This window comes from Nuphar pumila, chromosome 15, assembly GCF_984573655.1.
Source record: "Nuphar pumila chromosome 15, dmNupPumi1.hap1.1, whole genome shotgun sequence".
Taxonomy (NCBI): Eukaryota; Viridiplantae; Streptophyta; class Magnoliopsida; order Nymphaeales; family Nymphaeaceae; genus Nuphar; species Nuphar pumila.
Genome location: NC_143263.1, coordinates 22,846,349 through 22,864,268, shown reverse-complemented (window position 1 = coordinate 22,864,268; position 17,920 = coordinate 22,846,349). Strand labels below are relative to the sequence as shown.

The 17,920-nt window shown below is 37.4% G+C and overlaps 1 protein-coding gene across 2 annotated transcripts in view; it reads right to left on the bottom strand.

Moving 5' to 3' along the window:
- Positions 1–17,920, bottom strand: part of LOC149814789 (Pseudouridine synthase family protein) — a 109,073-nt gene that overhangs the window by 60,854 nt on the left and 30,299 nt on the right. For both annotated transcript variants that reach the window (XM_089989528.1, XM_089989529.1), the window contains exon 3: positions 12,132–12,313. In XM_089989528.1, coding sequence (XP_089845654.1) covers positions 12,132–12,313 — 182 coding nt within the window. The remainder of the gene's footprint in view (positions 1–12,131; positions 12,314–17,920) is intronic.

Sequence of the window (17,920 nt, the reverse complement as noted above, 5' to 3'; positions counted from 1 at the left end):
CATGTAAATATGTACATGCAAAACATATCAATTTCATGTATGCAGATGCACATGCACATGCACATGAAAGCAATCTTGCATTAATACTTTAATTCAGCACAGTATATCAAGTTTAAGCATGTGAACATTTCATTTTTTTGCATACAAATAGCACATTCTGGAAATTTACTTGCATAACTGAATTCAAATCAAGCTCCACGATATCACAATAAGCATGAACTAGCAGATATGATTATGCAACAAATCTACATTTTACTTAATCAGAAATCTGGACATGCTATGACAATTAAGAATAGCATTCACTTCTTAACTTCTTTAACAAAATCTTTCTTGTGACAAATGACTCAACCGAGACAGTCGGCTGGGTCTGGTATGATGTCAAACTCACCCAGCCAACTCAGTCGGCTGGGTCAAGCCCTCTGCCCAATCGACAAAGTAGGGTGGGGTTAACCTAGCCAACATAGCCCACGAATAATCATGATCAGAAACATACTTATTATCATGAAAAATAGCTCATGTGATAGCAATAAAAAATCATGGCAGCGTACATGATATTTTCTATCTCATTGTTATATAGATGCATGGCTATAGTTTACATGAAGACATGCATATTAGTCACATGAAAGTATACATGACAGTCCACTCACATATAAGCATACAAAATTTAGACGGGGGTGACAAAATTTGAATTTTCAACATGCATAAAGTTGCACATTTAACGTGCATAAATCTGCGTATTTGTCATGTCAAAAATCTAAACATGTAACAAGTAAAAATCTGGATATTTAACATGTTAAAGTCAGCATAGGTGACATGTATAGATTCGAACACTTGACATGAGAAAATTTGGGATATATATATATATAGGGATATATATGTATAAATAGTCCCCTTTTGTTTTTGAAGAACTAAATGTAAACTAGGCCTGGCAGATGCTGTCAGGCCAGCACTTGCCTAGCAGACTTGCTGAGCACGCGGTTACTAGGCCTGCCCAGCCGAACCCAGCTCGACCAGGCTGCCCGTCAAGTCCAGCGCATGAGTAAAACTACTACAACATGCAGGTAAGAAACATGTTCTTATTTAGATATGTGTGCCTAGGCGGAATCGAATTTAGGACTGCATGTATGTGCAAATCCACATCATCAAGCATGCTTTTATATATATATATATATATATATATATATATATATATATATATATATATATATATATATATATATATATATATATATATATATATATATGCATCTTTACATTCAAATATGTGTGGTATGCATTCATATGTATATTTAAAAATCAAGTATGCATGCATGAATAAACTTATATTTAGGCATGCACCGATTCTTAACATACTTAAACTGATTTTTATTGAGACATGCATGCATAACAAAATTTTCCCACAAGCTTACATGTATCGAACGATTCATACATGAGACTGTTAATGGAAATCAAATTTTACCATGAAACAAGCATTTAACATACCATTTTTTTTTGTTTGGCCAACCGAACCCAGCCGACCCAGTCGGCTGGGACTGTCAGGCCCATCAACTGCCCAGCCGAACCTGGTTCAGCTGGGCCTGACAGGCCATGCGGTCACCCAACTGAACCTGGTTCAGTTGGTTCGGCAATGTAAAGAAACGACTTTGAATACATTAGGTTCAATAATAAATCAATACACATGCACATGAAGTGCGGATATACCCACTAAAGAGGAAAACACAAGCACATAATGTGCTAACACATAAACCCACAAAAGGGGCAAAAATGCCTATAAGGCATAAGTTAATATTACTGAAGAGAAGAAGAGTGTAACACCCATTACAATGGAGCAAAAGCTTCTCCAAGAAGTAAGAAAATACAAAGGGGAAAGCCCCTATTTATGCACAAAGAATAGAGAAAAAGGAGAGGCCAAAAGGGGCTCCCCATAGAGACGGTGGGAGTCCCCAAAGGTCACATTTGTGACCGTTGGAGGCCCCAACGACTCTATGTGGGGCCCCCACTTGCGTGAAATAAAAAACAAAAAATATAAAATATAAAATGTAAACTAATTCTAAAAAATAAATAGTTGTTTTCTAAAAAAAACTATATAGCAAATGCAAAAGGATAGAAATACCTCTATCGGGTATTGCACACATATATGTATATATTTATATATGTATATATTTTTATATATATATATATATACATATATGTGTATGAGTACACATATTTTAACACCCCCCCCTCAAACTTTGCGGGGAAAAAACCCGAAAGTTTGGAAAAACAAAAGAAAGTCTTGAAAAGAAGTCCAATGCTTCAAAAGTCTTCAAGGGAAATCTCCATCTTTATGACATCTCAGCAAATGCTTTTAAATGTAAGTCTTCAAAAATGTCTTTATTGGCGATCATCCCCATAGTACCTCCATTGATCGAATCCATGATGTATTTAAGGCACCACATCTTAATGATCATGTAGAGAAAGAACAAACCAAGAGAAGACTCAAAGTATACAAGACATAAAATATTCTAACCCAAGAATTGCAACAATAATATATTGAAAAGCAAGAGTGATTTTAAACAAGATAGGAACAGTTTTTCAAAACATTAGATAAGAGGCAGCATTTCTTAAGGATGACAGTAAATCATGATTTTACCAAGATGAAATATGTCTATTAAGAGACATTTCAAACAAATTCCAAAAAAGTATATCTAAGTGGAAGATCATAACAGGATAATTAAAAAACTACTTAATCATTTCAATACTATGAAAAAGTCTTCAAGAAAAGCAATGTATAATGTCTTCAAAGAGACAATGCATATGAAGTGCACCAACTTCCATAAATCGTTTTGCACAAGGGCCCAATAAGTACTCAAAGGAATTTATCAATACTTGGAAGTAAGAAGTGTGTGAATGGGGAACACTCACAAGTGCACAAAGACACAAAATTATGAATTTTTTATTTAAAATTAAAAAAGTTTCATGTATTACAAATATCTTTAAGAACCCAATGTTCACATAAGAACTAGTGGCTCCCTAAAAGGGACATACTAACGAAAGCAATTTTGACACACAAATCAATAATAAGGAGGCATTTTAACACAAGATGATCTAATGATTTCTTTCATATCTTAGAGAGAAGAAATTCTAAACAAATGTCACATGTGATCTTGCTAAAAATGTCCTCCCAAGAGTCATTACACATTGAGTAGAAATATTTGCAAATACAAAAACTCATTAGGTGACCGAAAAATCAAAAAGCACTTAATATATAGGTTAAATGCCAAATAATTAAATTGGTTTCCAAATATGCATATCAATGATATGATTCACTAGAATATCTTAAAACACAAGTTATGAATGAAATTTTGCAAATTTCAACAATAATTCATCCATTACAAGCAACTACCTCATTAGTCCTCCAAAACCCATAAATCAAGTATATAAGCTACTAGATCAAGAACATAAATATAATGCCATTAAAGGCCAAAGACACACACAAAGGTGTGTAAAAGAACCTCTTGTCTACATATAATAATACTTGAAATGAGTGCATCAGCGACAAGAACAAGAGAATACACGCCAACATGGACCAAAAGCATCTCTTGTCTACGTAAAAATACACTCAAGATCAAGTATGTCAGCTACTAGAACAAGGGTATCAAGCCAACCATGGGCTAAAACACAATACATCTCTTGTCTACATAAAATGACACTTGAAATGAGTGAAAGAAGTCAACCATGAGCATACATTTCAGCGACTAGAACAAGGACACAAATGCCAACATGGACTAAAATCACACACCATGGTGTGAATCAACGTGCCTTGTATACATATAATAACACTCAAGACAAGCGTGTTCAGCTACTAGACCAAGAGAACAAAGCCAATAAAGGGCTACCAACACACAAAGGTGTAATAAAAATCTTGTATACATATGATGACACTTAGATAAGAGGTATAAGAGGAGAAGACTTTTGAGGCAATAAAACTTGTAATGACAAACATATAAATAAAACCTTGGACAATATTTTGAAAATAGATACGTGCACATACGCACAACAAGAACACTTGAAACACTTGTGCACAAAAAGCACAAAACACGAACTCACAAATGTGCAAATGCACTCATAAGATTCATAAGCAACAAAAGGTTGAGCAATAATCCCAAAACCCTTGAATTTAATATACCTTAAAACATTTAAGGTTCCAAACACCATATATCCATCACATTTATGTATAGATAAGAGCATCCATAAGATCAATGGCTAAAAGAAAACGAGTGACACACTCATAATTAGAGATCATATAACGAATCATTCTAGAGTCCCAAGGTGCCCATAACTCACCTCAACAACCATCTATAATATGGCAAGTGGACAATCTAAAATGACATAACACAAGATGCCCATAACTCACCTCAACAATCATCTCTAATATAACAATAAGGCCATAAAAAAAGATTGATGCATCATATAACTTGTGATGGATATAAGATAAATGACATAAAAAGGCAATGAACTCTTAGGGAAATCATTTTCCAATATGTGATTTTACAAAGAGGGCCGATTCAAAGGTCCAACATAATTAATCACAACAATATGCCTTATAACAATAATTTTGCATAAACACGAAATTATGTTCAATCATGATCATTATAAAAAAAAAAACCTTAATAAACACAACATGAAATATATAAGCAATGTTATGTGTGAGAACGGATTTGGAATAATCCAAGAATCAAATCAAGCCTTTAGAAATTGCAATTATATGCATACCAAGATGTAGAATAGCAATAATCTTGTAACAAGGTATTGCGGAAGCACTTATAACGATAAAAGAAACAATCTCACAAGTCCATTAAGGGACAAAAAACAGGCCCTAAAGAAGGCAATATAAAAATCTCTTTAGAGAGTACCATGTGAAAATGTCTATGAAGAGACAATACGCATACAAGCATAAATACTTTATAAAAGAAGTGCACGAAGATACTCTTACAACACTTGAACAAAATACGCAAAAGGCGTAAAAAGTAGCAAACATGCACTAGTGCATGTATTTCACATGTGCATGTATTTCATAAAAAGAGCAAATGCTTGAGTCTCTCAAGCTTTCATAAAGATGGTAATATTTAAGAAGTTTCATAAAACCAATATTGTTATTTAAAAAGAAACTTATAACAATCATGAAATCTTCTCAAAGAGTATATACTCATAAGAAGATTCACAAGGATCAAAAGGCCTCTCAAAGAGAGATCCAACACAAAAAAACAAATCCCCAAATGAGGGTACATATGAAAGAAAGAGGGAAAACTTTATTAAAGTGGAGAAAATCCCAAAAGGAATAATAGGATTGCGTTATGGCATAAATCTATAAACAAAAAATCATAATATTATATGACTTAATAGATTATAACTAACTCCTAATGTAATAAGTATGCAACATTAATGAAGACCATAAATTTTATAATAAAGCATATTCTTGAAATTGAATTGAAGAATATAAAGAGAATAACCATATTTTATGAGATCAATTTTTTTTAAAACTTAATTCAACCGGTATTATAAAATGCCTTCTTAATCAAACATTGCTCGTAAGAAAAAGAACTCATTAGGTAGGAAAATAAAACATCATTTTTCAAAGACACATGATATTATGAAAAGCCTCATATAGGACATTTTAGAGGGTAAACACATACCTTTAATATGAAATAATTATGATGAGAGTATGTGAGCAATGCTACATATCTCACAAACATTTTACTTCAAACATAACTTTCTTTAAAAAAACTTATTTTTCAAGAAAAGACATACGAAAGATAATAATATAAAAAGTTCAATGGAATGTTAAGAATCCAAACTCATAATGACAAGGAGAACACATATGCAAAAACATATCTAATTCTTTATAATGCACAATACTTAAAGAAACATAATGCATACCAAATAATTTTAAGAAGCAAAAGAGAGAAACGAGAACTTCACCATTCTTCTTTAAATTTCTTGAATAGCACGCTTCCCAATGCAACAAAGAGCAATTTGATCCCAACCTTGCTCTGATACCATGTAAAGAAACGGCTTTGAATACATTAGGTTCAATAATGAACCAATACACATGCACATGAAGTGCGGATATACCCACTAAAGGGGAAAACACAAGCACATAATGTGCTAACACATAAACCCACAAAAGGGGCAAAAATGCTTATAAGGCATAAATTAATATTATTAAAGAGAAGAAGGGTGTAACACTCATTACAATAGACCAAAAGCTCCTCAAAGAAGTAAGAAAATACAAAGGGGAACGCCCCTATTTATGCACAAAGAAGAGAGGAAAAGGAGAGGCCAAAAGGGGCTCCCCATAGAGACGTTGGGAGCCCCCAACGGTCACATTTGTGACCGTTGGAGGCCCCAACGACTCTATGTGGGGCCCCCACTTGCGTGAAATAAAAAACAAAAAATATAAAATATAAAATGTAAACTAATTCTAAAAAATAAATAGTTGTTTTCTAAAAACAACTATATAGCAAATGCAAAAAGACAGAAATACCCCTATCGGGTATTGCACACATATATGTATATATTTATATATATATATATATATATATACATATATGTGTACGAGTACAAATATTTTAACAGGCAACACCCTGTCAGAAAGAGAAGAAGCTTTTCTTTTCCTTTTAAACCTTTTTCTCTTTTGAAATATATATATATATATATATATATATATATATATATATATATATATATATATATATATATTGTATGCTGGCTGCCAGCCTGACCGAACCCAGGTCAGCTGGGCTGGACTGGCCTGCCAGGGCCTGGCAAGGCCCGGGCAGCCGATCCTGGTTCGGCTGCCAGCCAGCACAACGAAACAAGTTTTTTTTTTTTTTGAAAAAAAATTCACTGCACCCATCTGCCCAGCCGAGCCCACTCGACTGGGTCTATAATGCCCGACAGGCCTGGTAACCAGGTCTGTCAGCACCTGGTTGGGTGCTGGCCAGCTAGCACAGTCCAGCCAAGTGGCTAGAGTCTAGACTGGCCTGACAGGGCCCGGCAAGCTCAGCCGAGTCACTCAGCTGTCTGCCGGCTGTCCCACCCGGAATAATCGGCTGGCTGTCAGCCGGACCAGCACACCACTGAAAGAAAAAAATTATTTTCACATGCATAAATACCCTTTCAACTTTTGATTATGCAAGCTTATGTGAATGCATATACAGGCTGCATGATTAGACAACTTTCACCTTTTAAGTAAACATGGTTCTATTCAATTTACATGCACGTAACCTGTATACATTTAAATACTTATTCAAAATCAAGAATATGTACATATTCAAATTTGCATAATTTCGTAAACTAATAAACCACCATTATACAGACTTTTGATGAAGAATGCATGCGTATAAAACATTCTAACACATGCTTATGTGCATCTAACGATCCATAACATGAATCATCCATGGGAATCGATAATACCATAATATAAACACTTAACAAGCTATTTGTACCATCAAATAAATTCTGTTTTAGCATAAAAATAGATGTGTACAGAATTTTATTTTCAAAAGGATAAAAAGAATTCAAAAACACATCCATGGAAGAATCCTCCTCCATGTACTTTAGAGTAAACATCCATGTTTACTTTTTTCCATGGTTTTTCACTAAAACATTGCATGGAATATAAATCCATGCTCTTTTTCTCATCCAAAACAAAAGAGAAACCCGTGCCTTATGTGTGATCGAAAAGAAATATGGATTTAATGGTAGAAATGATGGATGATTGAAGAATGTGGCCTTCTTCTTCTCTCTCTTTTCCTCTTTGTTTCTCTCTTTCTCTCTTTCTCTTTCTCTTCTTTTTTCAGGCTATTTATAGAGAAAAGGGGGGTGACACCACTTCTTATCCATCCAACCCTTTTAGAGAGGGCCGGAGCTAAACTCTAATTGGAACTCTCTCACTTTCCAAAATTTTAAAACTCTTTAGGTTGTCTTTTCAAATTTTTAATTCATTTGGACTCTGAGTCGCTCAAACCTTCTTGGATGCTTCCATAAGTGTTTAAGGACTCTACTAAGAGTCACAAACAAATACCAAAATAAAATTTCAGAATTAAATAAAATTAATTAATTAATTATTAAATAATAAATAATACATAATAAATAAATATCTAAAAGCTTCCAAAAGTTATTTTATTGTACTAGGATACTTCTTAAGTGATTCTATATGGGTTTAAGGACTCTACTTAGAGTCTTAAACCAAGACTTAAATCAAATTTTGAAATTGAAATTAATTATTTATTTATTTATTGTTAATTAATTAATAAATATCTAGAAATTTCCAAAGGTTATTTTATTAACATAGAAGACTTCTTAACACTAAATAACTCCAATTTAAAGCTATCTAATGAATTTAAAGGTGGAAATTCGTTGGGCATGAATTTGGATCTAGATCTGAATCCAAGCTCCAAATTCATCTCCGAAAATCTAAATGGGTCTTGGGCTAGATCAATACCAAATTAATATGGGTCTTGGATATAGTTCAAATCCATATTAATTTGAATCAAATCCATCAGATCCGGTCCGATTAGAATCCAGATCCGAACCGACAAATTGCTCCTTTTTCGAAAAAACACAATTTTCGAGCCAACCGTAGCCCAACTTCAGAAAAGTAAAATACTGTTATGCTCATAATTTCGAGACACATCCAACAATATATAACTCAAAATTCGATTTCGAAATTTTCCCCAAAATAACTCGAATTTTGCTTGAATTTAAAGGTCGAAAATAAAACTCTTTCTCACATTTTAAGTGACTCGTTTAGGCCTTGACAATCAGAACTGGGCCAAGCCCAGACTCTAAAGCATCGGCCTAAAATCGAGAATCTACCGATTTTTCTTCTATACTTAGCCAAATTTTCGAAAATCTTAAATTTAATACCAAGTGTGAAAATAGGCGATATTACAGGGCCCAAGTCCTTCATGCAAAACTTCTTATGCAGCACGCCCTTCAAATGTGAAAATCGCCACATCTCTCCCCTTCAACACATGTTTGTTTCGTGTAAGATCCTTCACAGAAACATAAGATGAAGAAAATGAGATAATCAATTGTGAAACGAAAATGACATAACATTTAATGGTAGGACAAAGAAAAGTATCAGCCAACTGAACAATACCACCACTAATAGGAATTAGGCAGTTCCAATATGAGTGACGGTATGGTTCTTCCCATCACCCATGACTATGTTACCAAAACCACGATAAGGTACTGAATGAATCATCTTACCTGAATCTCCAGTGACGTGTCGTGCAGTTCCTGAGTCAACACAACAAACTCCTGAGGAAGAAAAAGAGGGGACCACTTAAGGGACAGCTCCTGAGTTTTGCTTTAAGTCAAGCTGACCAAAGGATGAACTCATGGCATCAAAATCGTGGGAACTATTTTGATGTGCAGCATAGAAACCAAGAGCTAAAACCGGTTTTTGCTGTTGTTGCTGCGGAAACTGAAAGGAAGGTCAAGATACAGTCCTAAAACGAACTAGTGGTTACATCGTAGGTGGGCGATAAGTAGGATCATATTAGTGGAAACAAATTGAGCTAAAGTGACCTTTCCTAATACATAGCTGACATATAACCCACGGAGACTTTTGTGTAGGAAGCAAACCAGAGCCTCTACCAATATTATTGTTGTCTCTTCCTCTTCCATGACCTCCATCTTTACCTCTAGTGTCTGAATCAACTCTTGAAAATTTTGATGCCAACAAGACTTCATGTTGAGGCTCATCAGTAGGCTTAGCAGATGATGTGGAAATACCAAACATGGTATCATGATCAAGCAATGAAGTTTATCAAACTTAGGCTTGGGATCTATCTCAGCATACATGGCAACAAAGACATTATATTCTAGCCCAAGTCCTCTGACGATATGCATGCACACATCTTCATCAACCAGCGGATGCCCTATAGCTGCAAGCTGATCTGCAATAGACTTCACGCGATTCAAGAAATCAAGGGCATTGTCAAAACCTCTTCTCAAGTTCCCAAACTTAGCTTTAAGGTGATAGAGTTTGGGCGTGGAGATCTGCTCAAACCAGTGATGCAAAATATCTCAAAGCTCTCCAGCCAAGACCCCAGTGGGGATATGAAGAATTACCTCACATGAAAGTGCAGACGTAAGCCATCACAGATTGATCATTCTTCCTCCATATTATAAAATCTAGGTTTCTTACACAGGAGGCCTGCACCGATCCATCCTCCTATGTACTCTATAACAATGAATTCCTAAGGCACCTGGATGGATCCATCAAGGTGTCCCATCAAGTCATGGCTGCTTATGAAAGGTATGATTTGATTTTTTTTCAGGTGACAAAATTGGTCAAATCCAATTTGTTGATGACCAGCTGAACCAAAAAGGACAAATTAAGAGGAGATGTGGGTCCTACAAAACTAGGAGAACTGACAGAAGTAGAAACAGTAGAAGAGGACATCGAAAATGAAGAATGTGACACCATAACAAATGAAAGCAAATACAAAGAAACACCCTTTTTTTGTGCTCTCTTTTTTTTTTGTGCTTCTCTTTCTTTTTCTTTTTTGAGAAGGGATCAGATATCAGTTGATATCGACCAAAAATATGCAGATACTAAGTAAAGAGAGTCATTCCAAACATATGGCGCCACTTGCTGACCTGAACAGATGATGTCAGCAGTTTGATAGCTGATGTCAGCAATCAGTACAGTAGGAATATGCAAACAACCCACAGATAAAAGAGGAACAGAATACATAATATATAGAGCGATGTGTAAGTGTGCAATCCATAGGAGCACAGCTACCAGTGGAGCCTTGTTGAGCATCCATCGAGCGTGTGATAGACGCTCAGCATTTTTTCCCACAAAAAACGCTGAAACAGCATCAAAATCGAGCAAAAAAAGATTTAGTGGTGGTTGAAGCCGCCGCTAGAAACAAATTTTTTAACGCCAGGCACATCCCCTAGGGGGGTTAGCGACAGTTTCAACCGCCGCTAAAGGTCCCAGTGGAACTTGGACCTTTAGCGGCCATCCATAACTGCCGCTAAAGCTCAAAATGGCACAAAAAATGCATTTTTAGCATTTTTGCACCGTTTTCGCGTGCTGGTCGTCCATCACTCACGATGATGGACGGCCAGCGTCATTCCACTATAGCTGTGCACCTAAGGGTTGCGCAGCTACACACACACACACACACACACACACACACACACACACACACACACATATATATATATATATAAAGACTGACTTTTTTATTGAAGGAAAAGACAAACATGATAAGAGACAAAAGCACAAACAAGACAGAGAGACAAAGACAAACTTGATAAGAGACAAGCACAAACAGGAAAGAGACTAGGGTCAGACTGAAATAACAGATATGATCTGATAAAGACTCAGACCAGGACAAAAACATGCACAGAAAAATATGAACCAGATCAGATCTGACGTGAGTAAGAGCTGATATAGACACGATAAGAATAATGATAACTAGATCAGATCTGGCATGAATCTGACCCAGCTTAAAGGAGATGAGAAAGTAAGATTACAATCTAATCTGCATATGACTCAGATTAGATCTTAGATGATAGAAACAATGTCTGATCAGATCTGTATGAGATTCAGATCAGATTTAAACTGACAGAAACAAGAACAGAGTGAGAAGATGAAGAACACAACCAAACTTGAGAAGACTTACCTTGTAACCCGCTCTGATGCCATGTCAGAGTTGCCTTGGAAACTGTGCCCAGTGCAAACAACAAGAAGAGTAGAGAGAAACAAGGAGAGCGATATGGCTGCTGTAGAACGTCCCAACTGAGTTGGAATGGTCGGGCATGACATCTATTAATCCCTTATATATGAAATATTTTACACATGGACAATTATGCTCTCATAACAGAAACATATTACAATAATAAATACAAGAACACAATGGATCGTCTGACCCATTATTCTATTTTGGATGTGGATCTGGATCCAAATCCAATGTCAGATTCTCAACAAGCCCTCTAAACCTAACATTACTATGAAATGCATAAAAACACCTTTGGTGCCAACAGTAAAAATTCATGAGTTGCTAGTGCCTTTGAAAGGAACCGTAGCTTAGCGAAGATGCTCAACAATCTTCAATGATTACCCTTGAACAGTATTTAGGCCTGGCTGCTTCTGCCATCCTTCAAAAGGCGCCCCATGGTATGAAACAACTATCTTATATGTTGTTCTTGCCCAACGCCCAGTCCTATCTTTTTTATTCATGCCCATTAGTGTAGCATTCTCACAACTTTCAGCCATTAAATTAGAATTCCCGGTGAAGTGTCCCTGTGCAAAGAAGAAAGGAAAAAAAACTGAGACAAGAACATATAGACCAGTGGGGAAATCAGCAGAAACTTGCATAAAGAAAATAGGCACAACCACACATGTGGATACAGCCAGTTTTTTATGGAGTTTCTGTCATGAATAGTGCATGATTGGAAACAGTACGGGAGTAAAAATGGCGTAGCCATGTGACAGAAAAATACACATGAAAATAAGTGCACTTACGCAATAAACAAGCACTTAGAATGGGCCGCAACATGAGTGTAGCAAGGACAACCATATGCAAAGTTGCAAACAGAACCCAATGTACAACACAGATATCTTGAACCAACTGCACTAACAAAATCTCTTGAAAAGGAAAAGCTGAAGTAGGCACAAGCATGCACATTCTCAAAATCTCTTTCATAACTTTAACGTGCATGAAATGCATGGAGCTAATCTTAGCAAGAATTAACTTGTATAGCCAAGTTAATAACATCAAATTCTTGAGAACATACAAAATTCTCATCATTAACATTGAGGCCACATGTATGTATATCACAATGATGCTAAAACTCTGATAAAACTTCGAGTCATACATAGATGCAGATATAAAGATGGGAGCTGTTAAGGGTGAGTGCCTATGATCTCTCACATACATTAACACGTTCAACTCAAATTTATACACTACAACAACAACAACAACAACGCCTTCATCCCAAACAATTGGGGTCGGTGATATGAACCAAAAAGAAAATCATTTTGGGTCCTCCACATGAATCCTTCTCCTCCAATCATTTCTATCCAATGTCATGTCCTCGGTGAGGTTCAAAGCATTCATATTTTTTCTTATCATCTCCATCCAAGTCTTCTTAGGCCTACCCCGACCTCTTTTAGCTAATAGATTTTCCCATTTCTCCATCCTTCTAACCGGAGCATCATTAGGCCTTCGCCGAATATGCCCAAACCATCGTAAACGATTCTCCCTCATCTTATTTTCAATGGATGCAATGCCTACCTTCTTACGTATTTCCTCGTTCCGAATCTTATCTTTTAGTGTATTTCCACACATCCATCGAAGCATACGCATCTCAGTTACACTCATTTTTTGAAAATGATGTCTCTTGGCAGCCCAACATTTTGTACCATATAGTAAAGCGGGTCTAATTGTCGTCCTATGAAACTTTCCCTTCAACCGCAATGGCATTCTACAATCGCACAACACTCCAGTTGCACTTTTCCATTTCATCCACCCAACCTTAATCCTATGATTTACATCTCCATCAATTTCTCCATTCTTTTGAATGATAGATCCCAAATATTTGAAACAGATGATTTATACACTAAGAAATAGATGATTTCTATCCAATGTCAGGCCTACCCCGATCGCAAACTCAAATTTATACACTAAGAAATTAAAAAATGGCAAGATGATTTAATGCATTAATTGACACCAAACAAGGGCATTTTAGGAATTTTATAAAAATTAAAGGACATTGTACATTCCAAAGTGAAAATAATAAATGTGTCAATTTTTACCTTAGAAAATTAACAGAAATGGCCATGGAAGCAACAATTAATGCATCAAACTACCACGTTAGTTTTCAACTCATTAGGATCATAAATTTGTCGTGAACTTGTTAATGACAAAAAAGGTTTTGAAGTTAACTCCTTATGAATATGAACATAGTATGTTTGTGTTTAAGTTTGCAAGTTAGGTTGTTGGTTGATACGGATAAAGAGTGGTAGAAATCCATGAGCCAGTACATAAATAGCAGAATCCAAAAGAGATGAACCTGTGACCATGGTTGGTCCTTATTATACAACTTACATAATATCTTTTGTTCTCATACATCAATAATATTTCAAAACTCATTATTTGTCCTCCATTCTAGCCAAAAATGTCCTAACTCCTTATGTTATATGAATACGGCTTGCAAATGTTACATGTAGTAAAGGCATGTTTGGAAGCGAGAAAAAATCTCAATAGAAAAGAAAATTTTGCCTATGAGAAGTTCCCATATAACATCTTTTCTTTACGAAAAATATTCTCTTATTTGTGTGAAAAAATATTTTTACTAGTGAAAATGCTTAAGAGAAGCATTCCTTGAAAGGGGTAGAAGCCCCACATATATATAATGTTTGGAATCCAATCCTCAGCAAATCAGATCCCAAGGGATGTGTGCACGGTAGGAAAGAAAGAGAGATCATGAGAGGGAAGAAAAGGAGCGGGAAAGAGAGGGAGAGGGAAGAAAGGGAGCGGGAAAGAGAGGGAGAGGGATGGGTGGCCCAAGAGGGAAAGAGGCATCCCTCTTGGGTATTATCCTCCTAGGGTTAGAGAGAGAGAGATGTATGTCTTTCCCTAGCCCAATTCCTCACAGAGGCCATGAATGAGGGATAATAGTCAATCCTTCATTAATTTGAAATGGGTTGGGTATTACATATTTATAGAACTAAACTACCTAATTACTTTACCAAATACAATGGATTCCCTCATCCCAAACAACAGAAAAAAAAAACTGAAAATAAGACGACTTCTAGAAAGAACAAACAACTGAAAAAACAAATAAACTAAAAAGGGAATTATGTCGAAGACTCTGATCCGGATCCGCAAGGCCACTCCAATCCGTAACAATTCACCCTCCATCAAAACTGCCTTGTCCTCAAGGCAAGAACTGAGGGAAATGGTCGTTGCACCGAACACTTGGAGGCTGCTATTGATCTGAAGCATCCTGCCTAATAGATGCATGCTATTGGTAGTAGTGACCTTGTTAGCTGCAAGTGGGCCTTGCCCTTCACCGAGGCTGCGCCCATGATCCGGAGGTACCATTGGGTAGTGCAGTGCAGCATTAGCGCGCACTCGGTTCCTTGTGCACCATGCAATGGCTGAGTGCATAAAAAAGTTGTGGTCCCAATCAGCATCGATGTGCACATCGTAGCTCCACTCCTCCAAGGTCCAAAACATGATTTCCTGCTATTGTCCCCTTAGATCGTGAGCAGTCCTTGGTGTGCACCATTCGTGGTACTTTTCCTTCCTTCGAACATGATGCACTGACTTGCTAAAGTAGCAACTTCATTGCTCCCAACCGTTCAGCTGAAGTGGGTTGCATGGTCACCCTCGTCACAACTCTTTTGCAATGGGCGATTAGTGTGCACAGCAACAAGGCCAAGTGATGTGGGTTTGATGCCAGGTAGATGTCGCCTATCAATAACTGATAGTGATGTTCAATCGAGGCTACAATTGTCTTGGGCAGACTAGCATTTGGTTGTATCTTATCATCCTTGACACAACCCTAAAGTGTATGGTCGTTTCGTCGAACATGTGGCAGGCAGATTGGTTCTAATCCTCCAATGCTCAAGTGGCATCCTGATGTGGCTCTAAAAATCGTTCACCATCATCATTGTAGGCACTTGGATTCAGGCTGTCTTCTTGGACATTTGACTCACTCGGTTCAAACATTTCATTGAGTGGTTTGGGAGTGGCTTTGGGTATTTTGTCAAGCACATTGAGGTATTTAGAGTCTTGCCTTTTATTTTCATCACGGCGGCTCCCGTTACTGCAGGGGACGCTCCACGAACTCGCTACACACAACCGAACTCGAGTGGCATGCAGTGCCACACTGCTAGCTTGATTTGTGCATTTCACCAAACACATGGTGACCAGTGGTGTTAAAAATCTTCCCCCATAAGTTGATGCCCAAATCTAGCCTCGTAGGACCTTCGAAAGTGGGAGAAGCAACGGGAATGCGGTGGCAGTCCAAAAGGTACCTGCTATCTGATTCGAACATTTCACCTAACAGGTTGGGCGCAGTCACTTCCACATCAAATTTTGTGACCTTCGGCTGTGATATTGCATCATTGAGCTTGTATTTAACATTTTCAATGTATAGCTCCATTTGGGTTGGCCTTTGTCTCATCTCAATGAACTCCTTGAACAATTTGCATGACTCAATTATGTAAGTTATGAACTGCAGTAATTTGGTGTTCATGCTCGGAGGTTCCTGTACTATTTTTAGTGGTCCTTGGTAACTATAGCATGAACCTCCATACTGCACATGTGTGGCCGAGGAACGACGGTGCGCGTGTGCTCCTTATTAGGGTCGTGGATGGGAGTATGTGCTAATGTTCGCCACATGTCCGCGGGTAGCTTAGTAGTGCCCAGTTTAAAGTATTTCACGTGGTGCACACAATACAGAGCAAATTTGGGGCCGCAACTCAAACGGTCAACTAAGAGATTTGATTACAAATCCAATGAAACAAACTGTGTCGCAAAATTCCTCACTAATTGGCAAGAATCATGATTCTATTGTGTTAGACTAGGTACTAAGTTATAGTGTCGCGCTACAGTACCACGCTACCCCAAAAAATGCTTCGAAAGCATGCTAGACGGCGTACATACGCACACAATCTCAATCTTTGATGAACTCGATGGCGCGAATCTCCACTCCAACACTAGATTTGGCCCTCATATGAAATACCAAACCTCCCGATCAAATATGATCACATCTGCAACGAAACCACCAGATTTGTGTATCGGATTTAACAGTCTCCTCAGTAGATGGGCAGGTGCCTCGATCTGCACACCAAAGGGACATCCTGGCTTGTTGCACTTCTCGGGTTGAACCAACTCTGATACCATTGTTAGAGCCCAGATCCCAAGGCTAGAGGCCTCGAGATGGCTATAACAAATTGTTACCGATCGGAATAGCCTTGTGGATCTGAATCGAAGTCTTCGTCATAGTTCCCTTTTTAGTTTATTTGTTTTTTTAGTTATTTGTAGTCTTGTCTTATTTTCAGCTTTATTTTCAGTATTTTGGGAAGGGGAAATCCATTGCATTTGGGAAAGGAATTGGGTAGGCTAGGTCTATAAATATGTAAGATCCCACTCATTTCAGATAAATAAAGGATTGACTATTCTCCCTCATTCTTGGCCAAAGGCACTCTCTCTCTCTCTCTCCTACTGTGCACACATCCCTAGGGATCCGATTTGCTAAGGATTGGATTCCTAACAGCGTATCAATGTTGGTTTTCCCTAGGAATTGTGCAACCGGCCAGGACATCCCTTGGTATGCAGATCGAGGCATCCGCCTATCTACCAAGGAGCATATCGAATCCAGTGCACGGATCTAGTGGTTTTGCTGCAAATCGACCATATATGATCAAATCTGGCCAGGGGAAGGTTTGATCTCTCATATGAGGGTCGGATCTAGTGTTGGAGTGGAGATTCGAGCCACCAAGTTCGTTGAAGATCAAGACCATGCATGTATGTTGTCTAGCGTGCTCCAAAAGAATTTTTGGGGTATCGCGGTAATGTAGCATGGTACCCAGTCCAACACAACAGAATAGTGATTCTTGCCAATCTGTGAGCAATTTTATAGTGTGGTTTGTTACATTGGATTTGTAATCAAATTTCCTAGCCTACCACACGAGCAACGGTCCCAAATTCGCCTTATATCGTGAATACCACGTGAAATACTCAAAACTAAGCATTATCAAGCTACTTGTATGCGTGCCTCCAACATTAGCGTATACCCCCATCCACGGCCCTACCAAGGAGCACACGTGCATTGTCGTTCCTCGGCCACGCACGTGCAATCTGGAGGTTCATGCCATAGTTACCAAGGAGCACCG